At 37.2% G+C, this 22,322-nt stretch overlaps 1 protein-coding gene across 2 annotated transcripts in view; it reads left to right on the top strand.

Moving 5' to 3' along the window:
• Positions 1-18,841, top strand: part of PEX5L (peroxisomal biogenesis factor 5 like) — a 36,491-nt gene extending 17,650 nt beyond the window's left edge. For both annotated transcript variants that reach the window (XM_042881178.1, XM_042881177.1), the window contains 10 exons: positions 580-709; positions 1,182-1,278; positions 6,806-6,901; positions 12,560-12,676; positions 13,595-13,738; positions 14,555-14,625; positions 15,809-16,006; positions 17,241-17,406; positions 17,777-17,934; positions 18,637-18,841. In XM_042881178.1, coding sequence (XP_042737112.1) covers positions 580-709; positions 1,182-1,278; positions 6,806-6,901; positions 12,560-12,676; positions 13,595-13,738; positions 14,555-14,625; positions 15,809-16,006; positions 17,241-17,406; positions 17,777-17,934; positions 18,637-18,841 — 1,382 coding nt within the window. The remainder of the gene's footprint in view (positions 1-579; positions 710-1,181; positions 1,279-6,805; positions 6,902-12,559; positions 12,677-13,594; positions 13,739-14,554; positions 14,626-15,808; positions 16,007-17,240; positions 17,407-17,776; positions 17,935-18,636) is intronic.
• Positions 18,842-22,322: the final 3,481 nt, after the last annotated feature.

Genomic DNA, 22,322 nt, shown 5'->3' with positions numbered 1-22,322 from the left:
TTGCAAGGTAAATGTAATTTATACCAAGGTAGGAAATGTTCCATTCATCAGCACAGAAATTCTTTTACAGAACTTTATCTTCAAACAGGAGTTAAACATCTCATTTTTGCAAACATCACTGAATCCTATTGGCTTCCTGCACAGTCACTTGTAAGTGGTAGTCACTAGAAGTTCTATTTCTACAATCTGAATACAATACAAACACATTAAATATTCCTAACTAGAATTTAATCAGTTCTGACACACAAATCACCGATTTTAAGTCAAGATTTCCACTGACATTCTGACTGAGAATGCTGTAATACCATACCAGACCCTCTGAAGAAAACAATTCCACCTCAGCTGAAACTAAGACACAGCCTTAAAAATCATTGTTTAGCAAATGATGCAAATTCCAAATATTTTTTGAGAATATCTGCAAGAAAGGTGCACAGCATTTTGTATATTGGACCTTAATTAAAACAATACTTGGTGGTGCAGCTTCACAATTTCTTCTGAACATTTACTTAACAGAGGAAAATTAATTTAAGAAACAGCAGTTTCTTTGAAAGATTCATTTCTTTTTTTCTTATCTTTCAGTTGATATTCAGACACAGATTGAGAAATGGGATGATGTCAATTTTCCTGGAGACAGGAACTGCAAGGTCCATCCTTCTGCAGAACGAACATCATCATCATCATCTAGAGCTCAATCAAAAGAGCTTTTATGGTACAAATTTTGCTTTCATTTGTTTTCTAAGAAAGAATATTATGATATAGTGGCACAAAAGAAAGAAAAATAAAAAACAGCACATAAGCGAGGCTGAAGTCTTGTAAAGCAGTGGTTAATTGTTAGACAAAGACTGCAGTTGCAGTCTTGCGCCATTACCAAACCTCATTTTGCTTTACTAGGAAGTCATAGAGACATCATCTCCGTTGCACTAGACTGGGTTCATGTTCATATATGCTCAGTGCTTTACTGGTAAATTAGGCCTGATTCTGTTGCATTAACTATTGTCTGCATGGGACTGAACAACTGAATAGCAGGAACACTCAGGAGGCTCCAGGCACCTTTGATATCTCCAAGTTCAACAGCTCAGCAAAAAGAAATAAACTAATTGGCCAGCACGGGCTGTAAGCCTGAAATACATAAGGCAGTGTATCAGCGTACAGTGGTAAGTCTGTAAATGTGTTATTTCTAGGTCCACAGAAAATAGATCGCAGTCTGAGCTGACTAATGTCAAGAGCGCTTTCGACACTGATTCAACATCAGAACTAGAAGTAGCACCTGCAGTACAGGTAAGAAACATTTGGTAGATTTAGTAACATTGAAGAGGCAAGTAGGAATTGTCTCATTGACTAACTACTCACATGCTGGACGAAATATTTAAGGGATATGTTCAGGATCATCAGTTAAAATCCTTACACAGCTGAATCTTCACACAGCTTCCAAATTAATGTTACAAACCAGCCTATTTCATCATCTTCAAACATTCAGTTTAATACTGCAGGGAACTGTGACCTTCCTGTCCAAAAGACCTCAAACTACAATTTACAGCAGCATCTTCCTTCCCTTCTTCCAGTTCTGAAATTTGAACTTGTAGTTGTTGTTTATCCCTGAAATGTAACTTTTTTCAAGGTCTCTTGGTGAATCAGAAATACACAACATTGGGAAATGATAAGCAATACGTGAGGCCAACATTGTTTAGTAGTTTACCTCCATGAGAGGGGGAGCAATGTGTTCAAAGAACTTTTTCCTGCTGGAAAATGAACTCCAAAACAGAGGTCTCAGGGCTGCATGTTTGTAGATTTGCCCAGTTCCACTCTCATAGGGTAACCCTGAACAGGACTTTGTAGAAATTACTGAAAGTTGTATGGTATTAAGTATGTATGTATGCATAAATGTGTACGAACATACATTTATATATGCATTGCATATTCATCTTCTTTCCTGCGTTTTATTTCTTATCCAAAAGTTTTCAAATTCAGCTAATGCTACTGACAGGGGAGAGAGAGTTGTTCAGTGGATTCACTTCTAGTTAAAAACAATTTTTCTTCTTCCACAGCTATTTTTATGCCTGCACTTGAAAAGCTTTCCATCAGACAGAAAATCTGGAAATTAATGAAAGTTAATGGCCCCATTTGAAAATGAAAAAATGAGGTACCAAATTGCCAAATGCCTTTCCTGAGATCATGCACTACTTTTTGCAGAAAACAGAAAGAGGCTCATTTCTGTCTCGTTAGAGAAAAAGTTGTCTTTTCTTCGCTGCCTTTTTTACATTGCAAACAGGTTTTTTCCCCCTTGGAAAGCATAACATGGATTTCAATGCATAATGCCTTCTTTCTGTACAATATGCATAACTTTAATGGAAAAGATCTGTTGCACAATATCATCAGCCTTAGACAGACAACGTTTTCACAAGCATCGTCCTTCTCATCTTTAAGAGCCCCCAAACACTTTTTCTTCAGTCTAATCGTACATATAATAATAATTATTAGTAATAATTATGTTTAACTTAGATGTGTGTAAATGAAGTAGACTGTTCCAGAATCTAAGTGCTGCTGCTCTCTGGAAAAGTAACTAAAAGCAAACTAAATTTGCTCTCTGCAAATTTAGTATGTAAAATCTCTAATTTATATGTCTATTTCCTGTTTATCTTACATTAGAATAACTGAAAGAGCAAAAAATAGCATTTATCCCTATCTGATGCTTTAGCATATTTCATGTTTTATTTTGCTTTATTACAAGCTGTTCTTTCTTCAAACTTGCAATCCCCTCAAGTCATGAAATGCTGACTTAGTAATTAATAATGCAAATAAATGACCTCAAGTTCTTATTTTGGCTAGTTTACACAGAAATGTAGAGTTTTCATTCACTGCCTGCTCTATCCTGCTTATATGTGGAATGCCAAAGTTGTCAGTTCCCCAAAACCAGGCTCATCTGTCTTGACAGAGTTCTTAATCTGTTCGAAAAAGAAATCACATTAGCGCTTTTATCAAAGCATGCGTTTTCCATACTTTGTCCTCCATAGATCTTGTCTATCTCACTTAAAGGATAACCTTTGCAGATGCAACAGACACTGCCTTACCCTAAAGATTTCATCCTGTCAAACTTGCTGCAGTTAGCTATCAGCAGTTTCTGAGATAATCATCATCATCACTCATCTTTGACATGTTAGATTTAGTTCCTCCAAGTGAAATACTAAGCAACTAGGTTACATTTTCTCATTAAGATTATACAATCTTCTTAACAAAATCCTGCATTTACCAGCACTTATGTCATACACCACAAAGGCAAGCTCTGAATTAATAAGGAGGAAATGTGTTTGAAGGTTGGACAGGGCAACAGCATGGTAGCTGTCACTGGATGTGGCCAACTTGCTTCTTAGTATTCTGTTCACAATGTATGTTCCCTACTAATTCTTAAGCTGCATCAGACTAAGTATCTTTTTTCTTTCTTTTATCTGCCTTAATGAAAAGTTCCTTGTTATGGGTTTATTGGTACAAGATATCCTACAGTGGATGGGGGTTTCTGAAAGTTTGTTTTCTCTCTGACAATTCCAAAAAGCAAAAGGAGACAGTAAGTTCAAACATACATGCATGAAGTCTGCTTATGTTTTAACTCTCAAAATACAGTTTAAATCTTGGCCCTCTCTAGGTATGTTAGACGTTGTATTGCTCATTCAGAATGCATAAACAAAAAACCTCGACATACTAAAAACTACACCCAGTTCTACTGCTTCAACACTCTTAAGACTAAGATGTATCCCAAAGACTGCAGAGCATTAGAAATCTGCAGCTTTGGAAGCAATATTTAGAATGCATAATTTATTCCCCATTTCTTCCAAATAGCTATGATAAGACTAATGAATGGCCTGGCTCTTTTTGGATGTGCCAGTTACTCTAATAAAATTAAGTTACAAGGGACAGATTAAGCTCATTATTTGAAGACCTGCTCAAAAATTAAGACTATAATTTAAGCCTCTCACCAACAGTTAAGGTCCAACAGCACATAAGCAGACTACAAGCGCAGGAAGGTGTGCACAAATGTACTGGAATGGAAGATTTTGCCCCTGAAGACAGCAGCCAATGATCAACTACAGCACCTCCGCTGTAGAGTGGTGAGCATATCAAACCACAGTGTATGCAGACTGTCCATGCCTCAGACATACCCATTCCACCTTGACCCATAATACACGTTGGACTCTCCTTAGGGATGTGGCTGCAGAGTCCTAGTCCATCACCAGCTGGAGATGTGAACTTCTCCAGTGCTGGCACTCCATTTCCATCCCTTCTCTTCCTGCACTAGTGAAAGGCAGCATGCTTGCTACGTGCGGGTTTTTTCATTTCTGGATTATGGCAAATCAAAATAAGGCTGCATTGTCTATATGCAAATGCAGCTTACGTGGGTTTTTCTACTTCTGTCCCCTCTGACTGAGAGCACGTGTGCATTTAATGGAGGAGAAGGTGTATCCTGTGTGGATTATGCAAGGAGAGTGTGTATGCTCTGACACATGGCAGAGAAAGGAACTTCTATGCTTCTTTCTTATCCTCTTCCCCTCACCTCTCTATTGCCTTAACAAGTTCACTGTCCCCTTCTACAGCACTAATCAGTCTAAGCATCATGATTTATGGTACTGTCTTTGACCTAAGGAAATTACAGTCACTGGAAAGAAAGGATTCTAAAGCTGATGCAGTCAAACATCTGGCAAGAGTCAACTCATAAATAATGAAAAGGCAAGGAACATAATTAATGTCTATCAACAGAATTTTATGTCAAAAGCAGATTTCATTCTCTGATCAGATTACAGGTTGGATTGATAAACGTTGCTCTGTGATACTCAATGAGATGTTTAACTCAGCACGCTATATCCTGATTAAAAAATTAGTAACTGTTAAACAGAATAAAACTGGCTAAATTTAGGTTCTCAAGAACAGTAGGTTTTTACTTGGAACTAAAAGCATATGGCAGAGTTCTTTGGTGACTGCAAAGAGAAATAATTTCTTCAATATTATTGATCTTAAAATAAATATGCAAGCCACTGGTAAAACCTGTAAATAATGCAAGAATGGAATGGAGAAAACATAAGCAAGACAGTCATGAAAATGAGTTGGTGACCAAGATACCTATTAGATAACGAAGAATTCCAACACAACCACTCAAAAAATCATGTTTCTGAGTGACAGTGCAGGCTCTATAACACTACACTGGAAGGCAATTCTGAAGAGGATCTATGTCTCAGAGTGTACAGGGATGTCAATGAGTGCTCCCTGTGCAGTATGGTGACAAGAAAAGCATGGGGAAAAAGGCATAATTTCTGGGAACAGGAGATCTTTTGCTCACTTTAAAAAGAAACAGCAATACAGGTATTGGGCTATAGTGTTCGCTTTTGTTATCTGCATGGCTATGTATTTAAGCTATAACCAATTAATGAGGGAAAGTAAAAGGAACCAAAAAAAGGTTAAAGTCTGAGGAAAAAAACATCTCATAATGAGCTAAGATCTCAATCTCTTTACATCTTTTAAAAGACAGTTAAAACCTAATTAAAGTAATGGGTATTTTTCCACAGAGAAAATAAGGAATACTAAACATACTTTAAACTACTGAAGAAAGGCTAAGAAGTAATAGCTGTAAAACTGAAACTAAAAGGAGTAAGAGAAACAAGGAGGTCAATTAAATTTCCAAACAGTGATAAAATTAAGGTCTCCTGGTAACTTTAAATTAAATCCAAGCACCTTCCTCAAAGACGTGTAATCCAGACAACCTCCACTTATTCTCTGCAGAACATCAGTTTCATTTTATCATATGACAGCATTACACACCCATATAGAAAGAGACTGTTTGAAACAGTTACATCTTTTGTCTGAAGTTCTATTTATTGTTAAAGTGCATAGGAGCAAAACAGAAATTTTAGGACTAGACTGACACAGGTATGTAATCTTTTTAGTTAAAAAGGCACAAGTATACACAGAAAGATACACATCATGTGAACATACACGAACGTACTGCGTGTTTCATGCCAGCAATGCACGTGTCAACACCTGCAGACACAGCCCCGTGTGTCTGAAATGAGCAAAAATCAGTTCTTTCCAACACAGCTTATTGCAAATAAATATTATAAGCACAGTCATCTGTAATATCATCATGTAAATTAATGCAGTTAGGATCCTGGTCAGGCAAATAACTAATATGCGTAACCTCTAACAAACACAAGGGAAGAGATTAGCACTCAGAGCTCTTTTGCAAGATTAAGCCACTTCGTTGCTTTCTAAGTTATCACTGAATACTGCTTGCTTTTGTACCGTGCCTTTTGTGCAAAAAGAATGAATAAAATATTTTTAATAAAGAAATAGGGGGGAAATGGCTACGTACTTCCAATAGGATTGACATTATGATTGATATTATGGTGCAGAACAGAGCGCTACTGATTGTAAATTGGATTTATCCCTCCAGTTAAAGTCATAGCAAACCTGGTTCTCTAATGGGTGGAATGCATTACAATGGTCATAATACAGGAGTAGCAACAATTAAGATAAAAGTCTTAACAAAACAGCCATCTATTTCCCTGCTAGCCCAACTCTTCCACTGTCTTTTCTTGGCTTTCTTTTGTCTTTAAAGCATCCTAAGGAATAAGAAAACTCTAGGAAAGACAAGTTATTCTGCTTCTAATGAGGAATGATCTTTCTACAGCACAGGAGAATTCCTGCAAGGACACAACTAGTTTTGCCCAAGAAAAAGGACATTTTGTGCTCCAAGCAGTTAAGGAAATAACTCAGAAACATGGCAGAGTACATCATCCCATTCTGATCCTTTTATTTTTGTTAGGTGCGATCAACTAAGGAGCAGCGTTGGGGAGGGCCTCTTCTCTCAAGAAATCACTCATTGGAAGAGGAATTTGAAAGAGCTAAGGCAGCTGTGGAGGTATTATTTCATTTACTCTTTCCCTTTTCAGCTGATGTTCTACAGATTTCATATTCATTTTGCCTCACAAATAGATAAGAAAATTTGTACTACATTTTTCAAAGCAGAGAAAAGATCCCGTTCCTGGAGTTACTCATTTAAGATATCAGTTTCTCTCTTAACAAAATATAAAATAACAGTTATAAATGGAGATAATGAGAATGAACTTTTCAGAATTGATTTTGTCTTACTATAGCAAGTGGGTCAAGAAAATCCCCCATAAATGTAAGTACTTCCAAATTTAAGGTATAAGAGTGAAAAATATTTTTACCCCAGTAACTGAACGTGTGCAGTCACTCAGACACAAACCAACTCTCCACACTGAAACTTTAATTAAATATCATTGATAAAGAGAACGATTACTTGCTGTGATGGGAGAGTAACTGCATGCACAGAAGTAACCAATGAATTTTTATCATCAGTGACAGAATGTTAAGTACTGAAGCATTTCCTTTTCCTGATAAATAAATCTAGTTTGAAAAGGCACAGGTATTCAGAAAGATACCACCATCAGTTCTCAATGCACATAAAAAATTGTCTACATTTACAAAGTTAAAATGGATACAGTAAAATCAGCTGCTTTATAAACTATGCATGTAAGCTATATACTGCACGTCATACACATTTGTTACTGGTAGGAAAGGAGAGACTTGCTTTCAGATTACCACTGCTTAAAATTTTCCAGTTTTTCCTACTTATGCTGCAGTGTGATCTTTAAGGTGGGACATATACTGAAATCTGTGACTGAGACACAGGGAATTGGTGATTAACATCCCTGCATTGCAGTTAGTTGTTAAGCAAATGGTGTCAGTACTCTTCTAATTGCCAAAAATCACATGTTATGGTGGGAACCAGACTTTAAGTAGAAAAAAAATGTGTTTTGAGGCTAATAAAAGATCATAAAACATTACTGAATATTTTTTAGAGTAAAATAAGGAGGAGAATGTATTGTAAAAAAAACCCTGCACATTAAAAGGTTATTCTAAGGCACCAAAAATTATTAAAATGCTTTAATGTAGTGTTGAAAACGGCTATTTAAAATAATCTAATTAAATGTTTCTCTAACTATGTAACTGGCAGTCTATGCAATTCTTTATACTTAAAATAGAAACTTGGAGCAGGTAGTTAAAATAAAAAGGAGAAGATTCTTTAAGACCTTACAGCTATTTTCATTTGCATATGAAAAGAGCCAAATTTTTGTTGTAGCAAAAATGAAGCGGTAAGAAATCCAGGGCGATTGAAATAAATTGCAGGCCATCTCAGAAAAATTAGTGCTTACTCAAGAAGAGAAAAGATATGGTGTTCAAAAAATTCCTCTTTTAGGCTTTGGATGTTTCTGTAATACTCTTCAACAGGAAAAGCTTCAAGTGGTAAGATTAGCCAGAAAACAGATCAAGAAAAGGAAGTAAATCTCAGGTTCCTTGTGGTTTGCCTCAAAAAGAATTAACAATTCAGTAAATGAAGACACCAAACTTTATCCTCCACCCAGTTTTCACTTCAGGGCTGTGGGAATGGCTTTAAGATGACAAATTCTGAGATAAAGGAAAATCTGTAAGGCAATTCTTTCTTAAGTATATTTAAAGATATCTATGCCACTGAGGATTCTTTAAAGAATAAAGACATATCTAGATTAGGGTTTCGTTGTTTGTGTTTTGTTGTTTTTTTTTTTTTTTTTTTTTTTTTAACTAAAGAGCATCTAAATTCCCTCATGCTGATCCAGTCTGTTTAGACTTAGCTACTTTTTTCTGTCATTCTGGAAACTAGATTTGAATTTCGCCACATTCCTTTGCTACACACCTGAGGGAAGTGCAAGGAGCCTCATGCCATTATTTCCAAGTGCCACACATAATCTTTCCAGTAATTAGCTGTGTTTTACCAACACTTGACACCACTGAATTAAAAAAAAAAAAAAAAAAGCCAGTATGGGAAATCATATCCTTTCTATAGCCAGACTTATTATATTTTTATTATAGTTTATGTTTATTTAAATATTTGATTTTTAAATTTATTGTATTTATTCTGCACCATGATATTGGAAATAAGTTAGAATTAAAATACGTGAAACCAAGAAAGTGAAAAAACTTCCAACTGAGAAACATTTCAGATACAGAAAAAAGCAATTCTGGTATTTTGTTATGCCTCATTTCCCTAGCATAGAGATGAAACTGCAGATGCCACAGCGCTGTGAGGTTACATAAAGGAAACGTTAAACTGTTCTTCTCAGTATCATTTTATTTACAAGCCAATGTAACGTGGGACCTTACTGCATAACGTACCGTTATGAAGCATATTACAGCTATATTTTGTGACAACAGTAGTTAGTGATAATTAGTAAGCACACAAATTTAACATACCGTGTCATTCAAACTGAAGAACACATGGATGCAATAATTCAAAGGAAGAACAAACACAAAGCCTTTGTTTTTTATGCAGTGGTCAAGAAGGAACACTGCAAATTGAGTTTTGGCAGTAGGGGAAAGTTCTAACAAAAAAAGATGAAAACATGGAAGTTCATACCTTAGCTGTTAGCATTCCTCCCTGCAGTTCTATCGTAGGAAGTAAAGAGTCTGGGAATATTTTGCCTCTGATTTGTTTAACTGCTTCTGCATGTTTTTAAATACCAAGAGTAAAAATAGCCTCTATGACAAAATGCAAAATATTCTGCGTGGAAGGAATAAGTGGCATAAAACATTTTCCCTAGTTGTCATTTCACTCAGGTATTACAGATTACCTGAGAATACGTTAAAATTGTTCAACTGCTCTGAAAACTTTTGGTGTGACCAAAGTAAATTGTCAGCATTAAGGTAGGAAAAACACTGAAATGAAATAATTAGCACCAGTCACATAGCAAATGGAGTTAAAATTAGAGTTAGGAGTCTTGAGCCATAGCCAGATTTTCAGAAGCACTCAATATTAATTTAACTCCCCTGCCACTGGAGTCAATGGAAAACTGCTACTCATAACAGCTAAAATAGAATTAGGCCTTTAGTAAAGACTGTAATATTTACGATCCTCTTCCTCAAGGACACTGAACCGCTCTGATATTGAAATTGTTGTTTGCCATGGTAATGTTACGGCATTTTACCAGGTGCCATGATTGAGCATGATCCAGTTGCTCCACATAGCTTTGCCTCACGTGCTTCAGAAACCCCAAGTGCTGGATGCACTTCAGAAGCTGTAGCTGGTGCAGGAGCCCTAAGACTGAATGCTGCTCACAGGGCTGCTGCGCACAAAGGAAGTGCCCACCCTGCCCAACCTTACAAATCCTGGTTACAGCTGCAAAATACCAGGTGGGTCCTGACCCACGTCCAAGTGGCACGAGATAAGTGACCTTACAGCATAATAACTCTTCTCTTACTTCATTTTTCCTCCACTTTTGATTCACTATAAACATCAAGCATGGATACTTAAACACATAGTAATTCATTGGCTTTTTAAGTGCAGTATGCACACAGTGAACTTCTGGGTGGGTAATAAATATGTAATTGAGCAACAGAATTCGAATTGAAGACCTAAAAACACTTACATCCTTGCTTAAAACACTTGAAAGTGATTTTATATATGCTGAAGAAATGTGATTTATATGCTTCCAAGTCAGTGGGCTCTAAAAGTGATATTTGTGTGAAAAATACAAGAAAAAAAAAAACATTATAAGCATGATATATATATATATATATGTATCATTAGATCTATAACTTAATCTGTTTTAAAAGGCATTAATAATTACGGTATATATAGTGGTTACATTAATATTAATCTGCAGGAAAGGGAAATTTCCACTACCTTTCCTCATCCTGAATCTCAAAATTACCTCTAGTAAGAACATGGTCAAGCCATTTTCTTCTTCAGTGCAGTGCAGATTTGCACTGAATGCAAAATAGTTCATGGAGACATTTGTTGAACAGGATAGTTTAAGTGATTCAAGTGCTTCTGCTCACGGTTGATAAAAGAGGGAGCAATCTGAATCTTTATCCCAGCCTTTTCAGTTCCTAAATGGATATTTCAGCACAATCTCACAACTATTTAAATGACTCTATTTCCTTCAAATTTGGAATGAAAGCAAATTTTGAAACCTCAGAAGCTGTTGTGTAACAGAGTTATCATCTTCTGTTTGCTTCTATTAAAAAGAATGTAATTTTCTCTTTGGGCATGAATGATTCACACTTGTTTCCTAGTCTGCAGAGTAACGTAGCAGGTATCTTCACAGATCTGCTAATTGCATAATTCATACAAGCCTGAGCCTCCTGGAAGGAAGCGCTGGATATCCAAGGGAGGTGATACAGCAAGAACCAAAGGGAAATGCCTTTCAGATTTGTAGGGAGGGAATGTACAATGCCATTGTAAACAGCATCGTGATTCATAGCAATTGCACCTACTGCCAGTGGCTATGGTCCTACCCTTTACATCCAGACTCACATATTCTGGCTGCTGACTCATTCTAGATCTATTAACAGTCTGCATTTTCCTTTTTCCAAGTGCCTGAGGAGTAGAGCTGTGGCAAGTCACGCATTCACAAATTAAGATTTTGCAAATCACGCCTGGCTGCAGAACAGTATCAAAGAGCAATCAATCTGCCAATAGAGATTCAGACAGAACTGTGTGAGCAAGTTTCTAACATCTCTAAATTTATAAATCTAAATCTAATTTTGTACCTTACCCTCAAATAGTTCTATACCTCAATAGAATTATTAATTCTCTGACATAAACAAACTGAGAAACTGCACTCTCGGCAGTGTCAGTTCACTGGCACTATGGTCCTGGCCATGCCCTGAAGGAACTGGGGCACTTTGCAAAGGCTTGCAGTGTTGAGCACATATTCTGCTATGGCACTGCTTTTCATGGTTTATAGGTAAAGTGAGGAGGCTGAAAAAATAGATATTGGGAAGAAATGCTCTACTGTGAGGGCGGTGAGACATTGGAACAGGCTGCCAGTGAGGTTGTGGATGCCCTCAATCTGGAAGCATTCAAGGCCAGGCTGAGCAACCTGTTCTAGAGGTCCCTGCCTATAGCTATGGAGTTGGAACTGGATTATTTTAAAGGTCCTTCCAAACCCAAACCATTCTATGACACTATGAATATTAGGATTTCTCCACTATGTCAGAAGACTCTATTTACATTAAATATCTTGTCCACACACTAAACTTGGTGATTACTCTTTTACATGGCAAAAATGATGCTGAATCCATCAAAGTAGGACAATTGTTTTTGTTTGTTTTTTAAAGAAACTTTTAACTACTGTTATTCTTTAGCACATATGCTTAGGGCTTGTTTTTCATTTTGGCTAGGGATGAGCCATTCATTTCCATTCACATTTTAAAGTAACAATTTACTGTTAGCATCAATGAGACGCAGTGTAAACTGCTGCAAATCCTGCTTCAGACAGAACATATGCTGCCTCTGAGATAAAGAGTCTTCTGACGAAGAAATACATTGCAATATAGGAGATGAAATTTAATTATATGAAATTCCATATTTGTACTGTAGTATTTCAGTCAGCATGATTATTAATAGAATGAACACTGCTCAGCAAAATTGTCACTTGTTAAAAAAAAGTATAATAAAAGCCTTTCATTTTATTTTAGGATTTTGTTGTTCATTTTTTCATCTTTTTTCTTCTAGTCAGACACAGAGTTTTGGGATAAAATGCAAGCAGAATGGGAAGAAATGGCTCGCAGGAACTGGATTTCAGAGAACCAAGAAGCACCAGGGCAAGTCACCATCTCTACCATTGAGAAGGTAACAACACAAAGTTGTTTTCAAACTGTGCATCCTTCCCATGACATTTTTAGATGAGCTTCAGCTGTTCATGGGATCCCAAGAAAACTCTTCTGGGATATGGAAGCCAATTTTATCCAAAAGAACTCATCCTTTTTAAATTGACTGTGAATAGGGTAAGATTTGAGAAGGTACCACAGTAGGAATACATTTAGACACGCAGAGTGTGTGAATTCAGCCAAATGGATTGCAAAGCAAACTGCTGGAGTCTGAGTACATTTGAAAACAGCCGCTCAAGGAAGAGCACCAAGTACTAAAAAAATCCAGACAGGCACACTCAAACACTCTTCTTCATTCCCTTCCTTGTATGCTTTAATTCAACATACATTATGAAGCTAATATTAGCATACATTTTTTACACTGCAGTGGCATGAAGAGGAAAAAAGGCAAAACTTTAAAAAGAAAAACCAAAAAACACCCAAATTCAACTCAGGCACCTGAAACACTACTCTTTATCTTGAAAATTAATTGAAGATTCCAGGATATTAACCAAATAGAGATGAGGTTGCAGGCACTGCAGGGAGTCAGCCTCTTGGTTTGTGCTCCTTATGCTCTTTTCCATAAATTGGATGTACTGAGCTCATGCTGGGTTCAATTCTGCTGCTATTGCAATGTGAGCCTTTGCCATTATATTTGACACCCAACATAAGTACCGTTAAGCATAACTAATGATCAAGTAAATATACAGAGAGCACAAATACAAATGGCCAGTGATGTTTGCTTTTACAGTTTTTTGTAATTCAAATTTTACAGGGGAGCTCATCCATTCTTTCATAGAAAAAATGTTTGCGTCCTGGTAGAATATACTGAAAACTTAAATTCGTAGTTGCTATCCCTCACTACAGGGCTCAACATGGCTCTCTTCATTCTCTTCCCCAGGGATATTATTTCCATACAGAAAATCCTTTCAAAGACTGGCCAGGTGCTTTTGAGGAAGGACTGAAAAAAATGAAAGAAGGTGATCTGCCCGTTACAATCCTGTACCTGGAGGCTGCTATTCTACAAGAGCCCAATGATGCAGAGGTATTCACTCTTATGCTTTTTGTTGACAAAGGAAAGGGGACTCCCTTTAGCATACAGAGATGAAATGGTTCTATGACCCAAAGCTTTGCTAGTCATGACTGACTGAAACAGCTTGAACAACTATGGTGGTTCTGGAATAACATATGCTCTGAAATAGATAACAGGGAGCTCTCCATAAGATGAGAATCTATTTTTGAAATGACAGAATTGCCAAATTGTCATTTAAAAGCTTTGAAGAGAGACAATATTTGAAATGCTTCATTTCCTTTTCCCAATGTTTTCAACCTATTAAACACTACCATTACAAAAAGGAAAAAAAAAAATGATTTAACAAGAATTTTAAGACTTTTCTTAAAATTGTATCATTTTCCACAATATTACTGAAACCTGAAGAATATTTACAATGTAAGCATACAGATCTCTTTGAATCTATTGTTAAAAATAAGCTGCAGTGTTTCAAAAAGCAGAGATAATTCCTAGACCCTCAGGAATCCCTTAAACATACATAACTTAATCGTTGTTCAGCGCTTTCTGTAATAGTCTGGCAACATTTAAAATGTACAGTAACTTACATCTGAGAAACCAGCATGCATTTACACACTGACAAAACACCTTTGCATCAACTGATTATAAATACTATCATGCTCAAAGGCATTCAGAACTGCGCTGATTTGTACTGTTGGTCTGTACACCGTAGAAAAAACTGTAATTACTGCTGAACAGATCAATCTTTATTCTCCTCCCCGCTGGAAGTGATACTAGTTGTGTTTGCACTTGGGTCTGTATAACAAAACAAGATGATGATTATTTTTGCAGGCCTGGCAGTTCCTGGGCATAACACAGGCAGAGAATGAAAATGAGCAAGCAGCCATTGTCGCACTCCAAAGGTAGATAAAGATAACCACTAAATAAGGGGTCGAATGAGTATTGGGTAACGGAGACCTAGGTATATTTAGCCTCATATTTGTCTTGTAACTTGAACCATTTATTTAACTAAGCAAAGCATTGACACAGGTGTAGAAACAATGACAGACGGTTGATTAGTCTTTCTATTGTATGAAATAAGTAGAATAGTTAATCTAATAATGTAATTAATTGCACTGAAGGAAAGTTGCATGGTCTGATAAACACCAGTTAGGCATAATGCAAATGAAGTACCTTTTTGATATCCTAGCCACTTAGCATATTTTCTGTTGTCTGTCCTTTAACAAAGAGGTTGGTGTTTTTTTCAACTAGAATTAATCACCTCCAGCTGCTGAATACTAATCTGAGAATATCTGTGGTTGATGAAGATACTTGTATGTAAAAGTCAGCTCCAAAATATCAGCATTATTATTACTTCCACTAGAGGGTTTTCATGTTTCCACTTAAGAAGCATCCTCTCAAAATTCAATTGCATTAGCAGCATTAACCATCCAGTTATCACCTAGGGATGCTCTCACTTACACCTAGCTTTCCATTTTACCTAGACAGAAGACCAAGGGGTTGTCTGATGTAGGGCTTTTCTGTTCCCCCAGTTTTAAAACAAGAGTGATGTTCAAAAAATAGGCCAGATTTTGTTTTCAGTTCATGATATACAGCTGTAGAAAGACTATTCCAGTTTACTGGCTCCATTGTTATCAAAGAATTACTGAGAATTTAGTAGTTGTGAGATGATTCATAGGAAAGTGATTTTTTTTTCTTCAAAATACTTTTTTGCAGAGCTGAAAATCATATTAAACTGTTTGCAGGAATTTAAGTTAAACTTTTTGTTTGCTAGACAGAAAATATAAAACCAATCTACCCACTCAACTTACTCATAATGAAAAAGATGAGAGCATTACCAGTGTGCACATATTTATATACATTCATGTGTGTATGCAAAGGCCCATGCATGCATGTTTGTGTACAAATGCATAATGCACTTACCACAAAACAGTAAAACAAAGCCCCTTCTTTGAAAACATTGTTGGATAGATCTTTTTTAAGTGACTTATTTATTGACAGGGACTATTTTGAAAGAACTCAAGAATGTGGTTGGCTAGAAACAAACAAACAAAAACCCTCAACATATTTTTATTTTCTGCCTAGGTGCTTGGAACTGCAGCCAAACAACCTAAAAGCTCTGATGGCACTGGCTGTAAGTTATACTAACACAGGTCACCAACAGGAAGCCTACCAAGCTCTACGAAACTGGATAAAGCTAAATCCAAAGTACAAGTACATAGCGAAAAGCAAAAAAGGGTCCCCAGCACTTACCAGGAGAATGTCTAAGACGTCAGAAGAAAGGTAAACGCAGTTAAATCCTGCTGGCTGAGATGTAATGACCACTACAAACAATGCTTCATGCTGTGCCCTTAATGTGTAGAAGTCCAGCCTGTTGCCTGTGATGGAAACCCAGAAACTAAATGTCCGTAGAGGCAGAGGTAGGAAATAAACAGTACCTTCAGTTTAGGGACTAAGGACTACGTTATTCCATCCATGGAAGTTAACATAAACTGCAATCAAAAGATAGCTGTTGCTTCAAGTCCCATAACTTTCTACTAATCCTATTCATCCTGACTGCAGCTTCTTTATTCCCAAAATCCTCGTTCTACTGCTTCCAAATTCCTACCAGGTTGTATTGCTCTACGTATTCTTTCTATAGTTCATCGAATTTCCTATATCCCAACCAACCCTCTAGAATCCAGGAACATCAGCCATTTTGCCATGGGACATGGCTTCAGTTCACTGAATATAATTGGGAGGTAGCATCTGCTTGTATAAAACTCATTTTGTTTTTAAACAAAGAGACAATGTGGTCATTTTTTCTGTCTCTAGCCCAGCAATACTGTAATGGGAGCTGGCAACCATTTTAAATAACAAAAGAAATCATGACTTGGCAGCCCTTCATCATATTTTCATGAGGCCAATCAATTAATCTCTCTGAAGTTTGAAATTCATAATAAATTCATTAAAGGCATAGACACCATTTATAGAACCAAAACACTAGTGCTGTCTCACTGCATATCATTTTGAAGACAGGCCTTATATTTTTCCTTATCAGGAAGGAGCCTCAGGTTGACAAGATAATGTCAGTAAAATGTAATATGCAAGTTCAGCTTAATTGCTAAGAGTGTTGCTCTACTTTGGCCTCATCACCCAGAACTGCCGGTGAGGTTTTATGAAGCCTACAGCACATACAGGAGATGGAAATTTTGGCATCCATCCTCAGGGGTCTTGGCTAGTCATTTACAGCTCCGAAAACGGCTACTCTTTTTACAACTGAGAAACCCACCTAATTTCATTAGCTTTAATAATAAGCATTCACGTTTTCTTACTTGGATTCATAGCTTCACTTTGACTTCATTACACAGGTAAACTTCTGTATTTCAGAAATGAGTTTGCAACAGGATGGAGAAGCGTATCTCTGCTGTGATTGAACTCAAGCAGCTTATTTTCAAGTTTATCACTTCTGAAACATCAAGTACAATAATTATGATCTCTAAGATGCAACTTCATGTTATTTTTCACTCTTGTCTAGCTCATTACTTGAAGAAGTAAAGGATTTATACCTGGAGGCTGCTCACCAGAATGGTGACGTGATAGACCCTGACTTGCAGACAGGACTTGGAGTTCTTTTCCACCTGAATGGAGAATTTAACCGAGCAATAGATGCATTTAGTGCTGCTTTAACTGTTCGGCCAGAGGTACATTTCATGCTTTCCCATTTTTAACAACTGTGTTTCACAGTTTTCTTCCTCCCTTCTTGATCAGACCAATATTAATGAGATGCTGCTTTGGTCATTAAAATTTTAACACTTGAAAGAGAAGCGTTAATTATCAGACAGCCCCATTTGGAGTATATATAAGTAGAGTTACATATGTCTGATTTTTAGCTGCACAATGACTAATCGTACTGGTTATTTAAAGTCGCCTATAATCACGAGTCAGAAACTTCCATTCTGTATCAATGAAGAGAGGATATGATGTTGTTATTTTCTACCTTACTTTGCAATCAAAGATGAGCTGTTACACCTCCTATTGACACCTACAGTAGAGAATTCATTTTCTCACCAGGACTACACGTTATGGAACCGTCTTGGAGCAACCCTGGCAAATGGGGATCGAAGCGAAGAAGCTGTTGAGGCTTACACACGTGCTTTAGAAATACAACCTGGCTTCATTAGGTCCAGGTACAATTTAGGCATAAGCTGCATCAACTTAGGAGCATACAGGTAAGTTACAAATATGTGTAAACAAAAGAATCAGGGATCATATCTACCAAGTGAAAATTCATTTTCTAGCTGGAGCTATTTAAGAAAAAAAATAGAATACAGTTTAATTATCTCAGCTAATATATATATATTTTACAAAGCACTAATAAATGAGTAATATTTTGTTTATATCCATACAACCTACAAAACAGAACTACTGAATTTAAAAATCCTCCATTCAACAAGATGCTTAAGCATTTTTCCTAGCTCTAAGTGCAAGTAATCCTATCAACATCTGTGGGATTGTTCTCACACTCAATCCTGTGTTAAAGAGAAAAAAGAAAATATAAAACTGTATCTATAAGGGAAACTCCAGTTAAAATGCTTACAGTAGTTAATATTGTCAAAAGTACTTTTAATGCAACCTTTAGGAAACACAGGTTTATAGGGGCCATTATAGGGGTCCTTACTGTCAGCTTAGGATGTTTAAGATGAGAGAGATCTATACAGCAATAAAGCATACCAATAAAGTAAGGTCTGAAGTACTACAGTCATGTCTATTTGTTTAAAGAAAATCAAACAAGAGTAACACCAAAAGGCCTGAGAGGTGCACGCGCACCTGAGTGTATTTAAAAAATACACTCAATTCCAGAATGGTATTTCCTGAAGTTTTATGCTATTCATTAAGCAAATTACATTACACCTTTCTTTTCTTTCCTACAGAGAGGCTGTCAGCAATTTTCTCACGGCTCTCAGTTTGCAAAGGAAAAGCAGGAATCAACAGCAGGTGCCCCATCCTGTTCTGTCAGGCAATATTTGGGCAGCACTTAGAATTGCTTTGTCTATGATGGACCAGCCAGAACTATTTCAAGCTGCCAATGTGGGCGACCTAGACATTCTATTAAGAGCTTTTAATCTAGAGCCGTAATACAAAGCATCCACAAATTAAGTTATACTAGGAAGCAGAGAACTCTTTTATTACTCATCTCAAAATGATCACAGTTTAAAAAAGATCACGGTTGCAGATCAGTAGCAGAATTCTCAGATGTTATTCAAAAAGGAAAAATTCAAAAGCACAAAATATTCTAAATATGCTCAGACTCAAAGGATCCAAATGAGCAGCAGCTGATCTGACAAAGTCCTGAATTAGATGAAGATCATCATCCCATGCACGCTCTCTCTCTATATATATTCACACAAACAGATATATGAAGAAATATGTGAAAAACAAACCTAGGTAATAATTATGGCACATTAAAATGGCAAGCAGCGCATCCAAGGAACCTGCTTAGTTGCTGATCTCACTGTGCTGACATCACTTCGCCATGCAACATGAATTCTCCGTCCTTTGCTTTCTCTGAAGTACCTTCAAGGTTCATCTTTAACACAGCTCTGAAAACAGATGCATGAAAAAGGGATGTATTTTGTTTTGAATGTGTTTCAAAGTTGGCAACTTTGCTTCCAAAGGTACCTTGATTAATTTGGGCCAAGTTCCGTGCAAACCAGGTGCGATATTAACAGGAACACTACATGGAGGTCTATGAGATAAGGCCATGTATATATTGCAAGGACAGCTGTTGCAAGCAGAAGCAGTAATTTGCACTAGGATTGTTGCTGTTTAAACCAGCTACCCCTGATCATGGACAGAGAATGTCTGCTTCAAAGGACCTCACAGCAGGATCTGTCAATGTGTACTTATGCACTTTAATCTTTCTTTTTGTAAAATTGTGCTATGCTTTATTTTTATTTCAATTACTAAAAGCAGAATTTACAGGATAGCCTTGTTGGCATAGAGGACCAAACATCATTTTCTGAAATGTGATAAGAGGGTTTTCAACATTCTTATGTTTAAATGATGCAAATACAATATAAACTGCAATATCTACTAGAAAGATTATTCTATTATGCATCAGGTACTACATATGCATGCATGTGCATGCACATATTGTGTGTATTACATCATTCAAAACATGTTAAGCCACAGAGCACTTTGGCAAATAAAAAGAGTCTTCATAGGAGCTCATACCTGCAAAGCATGCTCAAGGGAAAGTTCTTGCTGAAAAGTAGCCTCTATTTAATGCTTGTACGATCGGGACTGAGATGCAATCCTGCTGTTGTGGCAAACAGTAGCAAAAAGTTTCAGTGACTTCTATCACAGCAGGCTAAATGCTTAGATAACATCAGTACTTCTAGCTCCTTAAAAATATATATGCATTTCATTTTAATTTTTTCTTGCTTGGATGAATGGGGAACAGTATCGAGGGATGGGGCTGCACAGTTACACAACAAATGGATTGATTTTGGTACAATGCAAACAGGCTTAGCTCGAGATAAAGGTGTCAATCAAATAGAGGAACAGATATATTTCTAAGGGGAGTCATTTTCAGTTATTTTATTTTTACTACTTTTTTCTGAATGGTGGAAAAAACCGGATAGCACTGCACTGATTCGTGGCCAGGGATGCAAGGTGCAGGGTAGATACTTGAGTGTGATGAAGTGGGACGAGTGGCACATTTCCTGTAAACAGCACTGAAAATAACAACAAAACAGAAAAACTGAACTGCTTAAGAAAAAAATCACATGCACAAATCACAAAGTAAGAATCTCAGTGAGAATTGGACAGTTCCAACAGTATGAGCTTAAGTTTCTTGCAGCTGCCTGTTATTTTGAGCAACCACTTAAAGGAAAATTCCATCTCAATTAGTGCAATCACTGCACCTAATTACCAACATAATTGGCTAAAATAATCATTTCTTATTAAAAATAAGAGGCTTACCTCTCATTCATACCCATAGAATAGAAGTGCTGAAACAGCTACAAGAATTTTTTAGTAGTGCTCTATTGATTCACTGTTTATATACGTTCCTGTTTATTTATCAAGCATATAATGACAAATTATTTCTTCAATTTTCTCTAAGGACTGGTTATCCAAGACTGCCTGGGAATGACATTTTAGCTAAGCACGCTGCTGTATGCATATCTGCTGACAACAGTTTGCTCTTTGCTTTGACAGCGATGTGTGATGACAGCCCCGTATCGATAAGGCAGAGCAGAAGGTGCACTGCAATTGAATCTGGGAAGTGATAAGAGGGAAGGGAGGCAGCTTTGAGAAGAGACTGTAAGGCAAAAGCATATGTGCTTAGATTTTGCTTGATGCCCTATCCATCACGTAAGTCCTTCTATAATATCAGCTCTGCTGTAGGATAATTAGGGATTACCCAAAGGAATGAGCTGCTCAAAAATTATATTTTTATACCTCTCAAATAAAAAAACTCAAGTCAGAATGACAAGGAACATTTGATATAGATGACAGTTCACTAAACCTCTATGTTTTTCTCTATCACGTGCACGACTAACACAGAAATTTTGTTAGGAAAACCTGCTGGGCAGCCTCTGTGCCAGACGTCCCTGCATTGAGCAGCTCTTGGTGCTTCTAGGTTCAGTGCTGTGCGCACTTGAGTATTCTGGGCCTTACTGTCCTCCTGCAGCCCCCATCACCAAACACTGTCAGTGCACAGGACAGGACTCCTCGTGGTCAGGAGAGACTGCAGCATAGTAACACCCTAGGAAAAAAGTGCAGCCACTGTAATTCTAACCAGGCACAAGGCGGGATAAATAAGGCTGCTAAACAGTAGCATATTGAGTTCAAGGGTGAGAGACAGGAAATCTGGATCTTCTTCTCATTGCTCCCTGTGAGCTCCCCCCAGTCAACATCTCCTCCATCCTCTGCTCATCCAGGTGGGCAGGCAGCCACTGTGCACTGTGGAATCACACAAAGGCAGAGGAATGCTGCTGTCTCACAGACTGTGTGTGTAGGGTGACCCACGGAAATTCAGAGAAGACAAACAAGTATGTGGTTGCCCAGATCCAAGTAAGATAGCAGTTTTACTTAAGGACTAGAAATTTCACCAGAGATGAGATCCTGAGACACTCCTGGGTCACAACAGCACAGAATCTACAGGCTGATGCTAAATTAGTGCTGTGACAGTTTACCATCACCTCCCACTCCTGCTTCCCCTTCTTGTTACTCCCCTTTCTCCAGAGGTAATCTATCACTGCCAGGTAATTGATTCCAAGCTTTTGAGTCATTCCTCTGTTTTACATATTTCACACAAGCAAGTAGCACTTTCCTAAGCCATGCTTGTGACTGTCCCTCTCCTCTGCAAAGATTTACAAGTATTTATTTATAACAAGTCTGATCCATGAAGCTGCTGAACACTCAAAGTCTGTGGTCTTTGCATGATTAGCTCAAATGCTGTTAGCAGATGAGGGCTGCCCTCTGATAGCACTGCATGTGCTGAACAGTAACCAGAATCAAAGGGATTATTTACGGAGTGAGGCTTTACAATGAAAGCAATAGGCTCATTTCTTGCTGATCTTTTTAAACTGTAATGACTCTGATACCCTTG

Source organism: Lagopus leucura, unplaced genomic scaffold (assembly GCF_019238085.1).
Source record: "Lagopus leucura isolate 7727_CA_CO unplaced genomic scaffold, USGS_WTPT01 Super-Scaffold_100029, whole genome shotgun sequence".
Taxonomy (NCBI): domain Eukaryota; kingdom Metazoa; phylum Chordata; class Aves; order Galliformes; family Phasianidae; genus Lagopus; species Lagopus leucura.
The sequence above is the reverse complement of the archived record's forward strand: the minus strand, read 5'-3'. Positions and strand labels throughout refer to the sequence as shown.